General features: G+C 53.8%; 1 protein-coding gene across 5 annotated transcripts in view; it reads right to left on the bottom strand.

The window, feature by feature from the left end:
• Kifc3 (kinesin family member C3) overlaps positions 1–8,577 on the bottom strand; it is a 34,813-nt gene that overhangs the window by 825 nt on the left and 25,411 nt on the right. For all 5 annotated transcript variants that reach the window (XM_028770339.1, XM_028770340.1, XM_028770341.1 and 2 more), the window contains 12 exons: positions 7,983–8,130; positions 7,775–7,905; positions 6,742–6,853; positions 5,794–5,975; positions 5,104–5,208; positions 3,314–3,444; positions 2,804–2,927; positions 2,076–2,205; positions 1,764–1,993; positions 1,417–1,551; positions 815–923; positions 11–37 (listed from right to left, as the gene is read on the bottom strand). In XM_028770339.1, coding sequence (XP_028626172.1) covers positions 33–37; positions 815–923; positions 1,417–1,551; positions 1,764–1,993; positions 2,076–2,205; positions 2,804–2,927; positions 3,314–3,444; positions 5,104–5,208; positions 5,794–5,975; positions 6,742–6,853; positions 7,775–7,905; positions 7,983–8,130 — 1,542 coding nt within the window. In that variant the 3' untranslated portion in view covers positions 11–32. The remainder of the gene's footprint in view (positions 1–10; positions 38–814; positions 924–1,416; positions 1,552–1,763; positions 1,994–2,075; positions 2,206–2,803; positions 2,928–3,313; positions 3,445–5,103; positions 5,209–5,793; positions 5,976–6,741; positions 6,854–7,774; positions 7,906–7,982; positions 8,131–8,577) is intronic.

Below are 8,577 nucleotides of genomic sequence, written 5' to 3'. Positions count from 1 at the left end.
CCCCACTTACCTGGAGACTGCAGCCCCAGCTGTCAGGCTGAAATCAGAGTGATAGACATCTCACTTGGGGAGGAGGTGGGGATTGGCCCAGCTGCCACCCTCCCCCTGGACCCAGTGAGCGGCCAGGCCCCCAAGGGAAGAGGCAGGAATCTCAGGTCACACCCTATGGCGAGGCACCCTTTTCCACTGGGGATGTCTAGACTGCTTTGTGGGAGGTAGGTAAAATCGGGAGATGAGGGCTCCTATACACACAATGTGGGCCTCAAGTCAGTAGCACATACTAGGAGCTTCTAGGGCCAGGTCCTTTGTCACCCTTTCCAGGGACTTAGTAAAACAGTTCTGCTTTCCGACCCCTGCCCACAGTGGGCAAGGGAAGGACACTAGTTCTAAACACAGTTTTACAGAATTGAGATGGAACTCGGGGCTCCCATATGCTCAGCAAGCAGCTTCCCTTTGTGGGGTACAGTCTCACTATATACCTTTCACTGGCCTGGAACTTGCTGTGTAAACCATGCTAGCCCAGAACTTGCTCCTCCTGCCTCTGCCTCCCAAATGCTAGCAGCAAAAGGCACAAACTATCGTGGCCAAATACCTTCTTTTTCAGATTCTGTTTGGAGACTGTATTGACCAGCCTGGCCTCAAACCTCCAATCCTCTTTGTGTCAGCCTCCCAAGTACTTGAGATTACAGGTTGAAGCCGCTAGGCCTGGCTCCTAGGCTGTTTCCTCCCTTTGTATAAAACAGCTTCTCCTTAGCTAGGAGACAACCTGGCTCCCTCCTCCCCTCCCCTCCAGTGCACTCCCAGACAGGCCTACCTGACGGCTGCAGTTTCCTTCGGATGGAGCCTGGGCGGCTACTGGTCCCGGAGCCAGGGGCAGAGTGGGATCGTGCTTGAGGCTGCGGTGTCTGGCAAGCTGGCTCCCACTGTGTGTAGAGATGGCAGTGGGTGTGGAAGTCAAGGCTGCCCTGCCTCATCTCCATCCACTGTCTCCCTTCTTTCCTGACAGTGTTTGCTCATCTACAGAGGAACTAATGACACTGCTGCCTTGAAAAGTCACAGGACAGGAATTACAAATTATCTACAATTTAAAATGCATCTACCATGAGCAACTGCTGGCCCTCAAGACAAAGATGGCCAAACAGGTCACTGGTAGTGCCATACACCCTTAATCTTAGCAGTCAGATCTCCTGAGTTTTGAGGCCAGCCTGGTCTCCAAGCAAGTTTTAGGCCAGTCAGTGCTACATAGCGAGACCCTGTCTTCAGAAAACAAAAGCACCAATGACTTCTCGTCTCACCCACCTTTGTGGCAGCTTCCACTCTCACTATACCAGCCTGTCTGCCCCTTCCCTTCTCAGTACCAGCCTGAGTCACGCTCACAGAAGCTGCTCCCCTTCCTCCCCTGCAAACCCCCAGTACCTCCAGATGCTCCTGGCTTGACCAGGAACCCAGCTCTGTGCGGCGGGACCCAGGGCCCAACTCCACAGAGCGAACTCTCTCAGCAAACTTGAGGGAGTACAGAGTCTCACTGGTGTTCTTCTCCACTGGGGACACCTAGGGGACAGAGCGCTCAGGTCCAACCCATGGCAACTGGCTGCCCCACGGAGGTAGCAGCGTAATCACCAGAGGGTGCTTCTGGTCGGGGGAGCCCACTGGGCAATGAACATGGGGAGGGACTGTGTACTACATGAGGGTGTTGGTGGGGGTCTGTGTGGGGGTGGGGGAGCCAACAGCCTGGGGAGGTCCTTCCTGAGCCTCACCCTCACCTGTACCACCATGAGGGTCTTGCTGTCACCACTGAGTGAGTCCTGCAGCAGGTAGGTGAGTTTGGAATTGCGGAAGGGCACATGGCCCTGTCGAGAACGCAGGGCAGCAATGACGTCCCCCAGGGCGGACAGTGACCTGTTGATGTGCTGTGCCTCTCGCAGGCGGTTGCCTTCAGCCCCTGACTTGCCCACACGCTCTGAGCCAGCCAGGTCCACCAGGTTCAGCTTCCCTGCAGGCAGGGCAAAAAGCAGGTCAGCACTGCCCCAAGGATACTGGTGGAGGGCTTGACCAATGGCCACTGTGCATCTCACCCGTGGTGCGGAGGCCAGTGCTGCAGTCCACCCCTCTCACTGTCACAATGAGCAGAGCGTGGGAGCGTGAGCTATGCTCATTCAGGTTGGTGAACTCGGTGGTGCGGTTGTTGTAGCCAAACTCAAACACCTGGGGACAGAGGCAGGGGGCTCCCTTGGGACAGGCAATGCCACCCTGTGTGTTTTACCTGGATACTCAAGTGTCTTTGGGGTGGTTATTGTTGTTTGGTTTTAGACAGAGGCAAGGTCATACTGTGTACACCAAGCTGCCCTCTAGCTCAGAGATCTGCCTGCCTTTGCCTTGCCTGGGATAAAAGGGTGTACAGCATCACATCTTGCTATATTCTTAATTTTTTGTTTTGGGATTAGGTCTCACTCTGTAGCTTTGTCTGACCTGGAACTCCCTATGTAGAGCAGACTGATCTCACAGAGATCCCCTTCCTCTGCTCAAGTGCTGACAAGCTGTGTACACCCGGTCACAGGAAAAATTTTGAGAAAGGGTCTTTCTAGGTAGTCAGCCTGGTTTCAGATTCACAATCCTTCTGTCTTAGCTTTACAGGGGTGCTCCTATACCTGCCTTGCCTTTCAGATGAGAAGACAGGCTTGGAGAGGCCTGGGGACTCACGATGCATAGTCAGGTGGTAGCCAAGCCCACCTGGAGCCCAATTCTGTCCGGCAGAGCAGCTGTTGGTAGGCGGGGCCTCCAGTACCTCCCCAGGACTCCTTACCTTGTTGATGTCATCCACGCTCTGCACCTGGAACTCAGTCAGCCCTGGCACATAGAGCTGCCCACTGCCATCTGGGCACAGTCGGATCTCCAACTTCTCCTGAGGCTCTTTCCCCAGCAGGTCCCTGGAGCAGCGAGCGAGACATTACTTCTCCCCTCCCGCTCTGGCTTCTGTTTGCCTCGCACCCAATCCCTAGCCTGGAATCTGCCACTGCACCCATCTGGGACCACAGGGCTGCTGGCCCCTCCTCCTCATCCTGTTTCTCCCCTGCACTCAGAAAAGGGGTAACAGACTTCCACAGAAGTCCTGAGGAACAACAGCCTCTGACTGGGTAGGGCCCCATCCCTACCGAGTACAGTGCAGCCCACAGCATGGAAAGGATTCCCAGACAGGGGAGGAGGACCTACCTCCTAAATTTGGGCAGATCCTCTTCCCAGCCTTATCTAGAACTTAGACTTGGAGACCAGAACGCCTCACTACCAGCACTGCTGAGCTCCGGCCCAGACCCACCTGAGGACTTCGTTGTAAATCTCAGCTGCACTGACGGTGATGTTGTACTGCCAGTCAGAAGACTTCTCCTGCACCTCCGAGAAGAGCAGTTGCAGGGCCCGCTGATTAATGCCTGGGTTCTCGGGGGTCCCCTGTTGGCAAAAGTAAAGGACCAGTGGCCCCACAGATGTTCACACAACATCTGTCACCCCATGCCCTCAGGTACCCCTACAGGTGAGGTTCTGCTGGTCTGTTCTCAGAATACCCTCCTACGTCTCAGAATAGCTTCCTACGTTGAAGGTAGCATTTCCCTGCCAGGAAGTTAGTGAGCATGAAAGGCGTTCTGTGGGGTGAAGGGCTTGACAGACTACCCCTGCGGAGCACCAGGGCTTATGGTCTACTGGACCTCTTGGAAGGGGAAGTTGAACAAAGAGCCATCCATTGCCCCTGGGAGGCTCCCTGTCAGAGAGGCTGGAAGCCAGGCTCTGTGGGTGAAGTACTTGAGGCTGGATGAAATGGCCACCTTTCAGAAATCTGGAGCCCACCTGGGGGGACCCTAGACACCTTCCCTCTGATTTGAAGGCACCTCCCTCACCACATTCCTGTGTTAGATCTGCTTCACATATGCTGACTGCCAGGCACACTCCAAGGCCCTGCAGGCCTGCCTGTCATAGGCTCTCCTGCAGCAGCTCCACAGAGGTTTCCCTCATGCCTCAGGTACCCCATCCCTGCTGGAGCCTCACTCTGCCTTTGCTGCTGTCCCTGGAACCTGCTGATGTATAGTGCTCACTGCCACTCCAACTGCCAGATGGGACCCTAGCAGGCTGTTCTGTCAGAGCAGGTCCTTCATTCCTCAGCAGACTGCTCAGAGGATGGACAATTGGACTCTATACAGCCCAAGACAACTAAGTACTCTGGAACCACTGTGCCCACCCATTTCTAGCTCATCTGCCCTGCCCTGCTAACCAGAACTGAGGGTATGAGGGTTAGGGGGAGGTCATGACAGGTGCCCAGTGGAAGTGTCTGGGCACTGACCAGCAGGAAGTGACAAGTTCTCTTGTGCAAGCCCCTCCCCCCAATCCTATTTGAGGGAGTCCACAGCGGCCTCTAGTGAGTCAGAAAACTAACAAAGCAATACCCCCACGGGGCTCGAGTTTTCTATTTCTCTCTGTAGTCAATTCTTCAACTCTGGACTGGGAGTGTTAATAGACATCTTTAATCCAAGCACTCAGAGGCAGGTGGATCACTGAGTTCAAGGCCAGCCTGGCCAACATAGCAAGTTCGAGGACAGCCAGGACGACATAGAGACCATGTCTCAAAACAACAGAAAGCCAAAACTCTACTCGAAGTGCCCCATCCTTACAAGGCTGGCTCTGGGCACATGCCCTGGATAAAGCCCTTCTCCGAGAGCCCAGCTTCCCACAACTATAGTCATGTAGGTAGCCAGTCTCTCCCATGGCTCAGGGCCTCCCTGGGGGCTGATACCATTCCTCATTCATTCCAATATCCTGGGAATCCTTGAGCATAGTCTGAGGCAGCCACAGAAAAGCTCAGGGAATATATGCAAGGAAGGAGGCCTGGCCTCTGACCTAGGCTGAGAGTCCTCTGACAGTCTGCCCCGACCTCCTGAGACAAGCAAGCCTATGGAGCAGGCTCCGGGAAGAACTTACTGCTTTGAAGGCTTGGAGCCAGTGCAAGGGACAGCAGCACAGGGTGGTTATGAGACTAAGACAAAGCATACACTGTACAAACCCAAATTTCACGGAAGGAAGCTAGGCCCCTAAGTCCCTCCCCACTGGGCAAACACCTACCTCCATTGTATATGTCTTGCCGGCACCTGTCTGGCCGTAAGCAAAGATACAGACATTGAAGCCATCGATGCAGGAGGTAATGAGGGCCTGCACCTCCTGGAACACCTGGGAAGACATGGGGCAGGGACCAGGGGTTTCAGTGCTGCTGGCATGTGGGGCCCCACAGTTCCAGCATGAACCACCTCCAGCTAATCCTCCAGCCATGAGAACCACTATCACCAGCACAGGGACTAGGACCCAATTCCAGCTTGTTCATTCTCAGGGAAGGCCTGACTAAACCAAGGCAGAGGAGCGTGTGTGCCCCACACATTCTCTGGCTTGGGCCTGCATGACCCCCATAGCGTTCATGTTGCCCAGCCTTGGCACTGAGGAGTCAGGGACAGTGGAGGGTTCTAGAAGTTTCATGGGACTGTTACAGGAAAGAAATTTAGGGCAGGGAAGGCCAGCCTCCAGGCCTACTGGCAGATGAGTGAGGCCATGGGGTGGGTAGGCTAAGGTCCCTGGGTAAGGCAGGTTCTGTGTGGATCACCCTCCCTAAGGCCTTCCAGGTGGAAGAAGAATGACTCATGATCCTCCACTCTTAGGTTATTTTTCCCCACCTAGCCTTGACCCCTGTCCCTTGTGTCTAACCTCTCCTCTGCCGTTCTTTCCATGTCCCTACAAATACCCTGTTCATGAAGCCACACTCACATCCTGCTGAGAAGCCCATGGGGAGAAGACCTTGTCCAGCTCAAAGGACACAGGCTTGCCCTTGTGCAGCAGGTGGATGATAGAGTCATCGTCAGGGTCAAAGGTCACAGCATTGGTTGCCTCAGGTCCTTCCCCATCCTCCTTGGTGACTGGTCGGACTCGGGCAATCACCCGGATGTTTCCTAGATTGGTTGATGGAGAGATGGCGTGGATCAATGCCAGGCTGCAATTTCAGGCAGACTAGGGACCAAGGAGTCCCATCTTTTATGCAAAGACCAGGGACCAATGTAGTATCAGTCACTCAGATCACTGTATGAATTCACTTACTACAGTTACTTCCTGAGCAAAGTCAGGATGCTTTGCTTTGTGGCTAAACAGTACAGCCCATCTTGGTAACACTCTCTGTGGACTTGAGTTTCCTCATCTATTCGAGAAGTTTGGACTCCATGAACCAAGGGATTTATCTATGAATCTGAGGGGCATGGGCAATGCTAAGCAGGACTTGGGTACCAGATGGGCAAAAAGGTCAGCTATATGTGTGCTCCCGGCCCTGGCAACGGGACACTGCTGGGGTTCTCTGGATGAGTGATGATCACTTGTCCCTTCTCCCAGCCACCATGAGCATGGCGAGGTCTGGGAATACAGTTAATTCCCCAGTGTCTGCATCAGTAGCTGGCACACAGCAGGTGCTCCTTAGAGCACCTAGAGATCAGCAACACCCAAACCTGGAACAAGTGCCACCAGGGCACAGTGCCCAACCACATCCCCCAGGCCTGCGCAGAACCTACCACGGGCAAGGAGCTTTGAAGATGATCAAGTTCAAATCCAAGGTGGACCATATACTAGGGGTGTGTGTGTTCTTTAAGCAAATTTCCTGATTTTTCTGTGCCTCAAAATCAGCAGCAGCAGCAGCGAGTGCAGCTCTGACACACAGTGGAAGACACTCACCCTTCAGCCGTACCAGCTCGTTGTGACATTTCTTGCGCAGCTGTAGCTCCCGGCGGTACTTGCGCAACAGCTCCTGGTTGTTGCTATTAACCTCCTCAATGGCCTGGCCGATCTGGGGAGCCAGCACAGTGCCATCAGAAGCCTGGCTCTGTCAGCTTCCCTTCACTGGGCCTGATGGTGTTATTACCCTCAGCAGCCCAGGCTAAGTACCTGACACAGCAGACCGACCTTTCCCAATAATCCCTCTGAGGCAGTATAGCCAGTGCCCTCATTTTATAGATGAAGAAAAAGATCTCCAGGCTAAGGATGAGTAAAGGCCTGAGACTGAGTACCTGGCTACGGCATGATTCGGCTACTCTCAAATCTAACCTTTCCAGAGGAGCTAGGGACAAGGACACATTCTGTTTCCTCCATGGGGTACAGGGATATAGACACTAACCCAAGAGTGAGGATGCTCAGAAGGACCTGGGTTCTTTACCACATCTGTGTATGACTGACATAATTATTTCAAGAACTATTTTCTTTTCCCCAAATATATCCATCTCTGCAGAGCTGTCATATGAACTTGAGAAGCCAGCGACTATAAAAGGCTCGGCCACATGGGAGACACTTAAGAGTCATTGGCTAGGTCTCACACAGTGTGAGGATGCCTTTAAAAGACAAAATGAGCACCCAGGGACAAAGCTTGGCAGTAGAGTATTGACCTACCAGGTGTGAAGCCCTGGGCTCATTTCCCTAGCATATCAAGAAAGAAAGGAAATAAACAGAGCAAGCCAGGCACAGTGTCAATGCCAGTAATTACAACACTCGGGGAGGCTGAGGCAGGGAAATACTGAATTGAGGTCAGCCTGTGCTAGGCAGCAAAGCCCTGTCTCAAATAAACAAGCAACCATGATAGATCTAAGGGTATTGCAGCACAGACGGGAGCCCATGAGAGGTGTTGTGTTTGTGTGTCTTTGGGGAGTAAGGCAAGAAGGGGCTCTGAGTAAAGGTGACTGGCCTCTCCCAGCTAATTCCCATTGGAATTGCTTACCTCAGCTTTGACACTCCTGAGAGCCTCCTGCAACAGCAAGGGGAAACCCCGCACCTGCCGCTTGAGCCCATTGTAGTCATTGGTGAGGGTCCTCAGTGCAGGCTGCAGCGTCAACAGGTTAGTTCTGACACCTAATGGGACAAAGGTGTTAGGTATCTGGGCTGTGAGGCAGGGGCATGGGGATGGGCAGGGCCAGCTTCTGGCTCACCTGCCAGGTTCTCGTGTACCGCCTTCATCTCCACCTGGGCCCGTGCAAAGGCCTCCTCAATGGCCCGGTTCTTATCCTCCTCCAAGGACTGCATCTCCTCCAGCATCTGCCCGTGTGCCCGCTCCAGCTCTGCCTCATACATGGCAATCTGATGGCCAGGCCAGGAAAAGGTTCAGCGAAGGGGGTGGGGTGGGGCGGGGGTGAGAAAGGGAAAGGCAAGTGCAAGAAGAGGGCATGGACTGTTATGGCCGGCTGGTATAGAGGGCTGGAATGGCCTGCTTTTCCCCGCAGGGCTGTGAGTCTGTGTAGCCATCACCTCCCTGTATCAGCCCCAGTTCCAACTGGTCTGTGCAAATAACAGGTGGCAGGCCACATGCCCCCAAGGTACATATGCTCAGCAGATTGGAACCTGAGCACATCTGTGGGTGGCCAGGGACAGCCCCTTGAGATCATTTTCCTGTGTCCCCACTATAAAGGGACTTCTGTAACCAGCTCATGTTATAGATGAAGAAACAGAGATTAACCCCATGGTTAGGAGAAAAGAGAAACTGAACCCCATGTCCGTGGGGTCCCCACTACCACTGTTGTGGCCTGC

The sequence above is a fragment of the Grammomys surdaster genome, unplaced genomic scaffold (assembly GCF_004785775.1).
Source record: "Grammomys surdaster isolate TR1022 unplaced genomic scaffold, NIH_TR_1.0 201, whole genome shotgun sequence".
In the NCBI taxonomy this organism is placed as follows: Eukaryota; Metazoa; Chordata; class Mammalia; order Rodentia; family Muridae; genus Grammomys; species Grammomys surdaster.
This window is presented reverse-complemented; position numbering and strand designations above follow the sequence as displayed.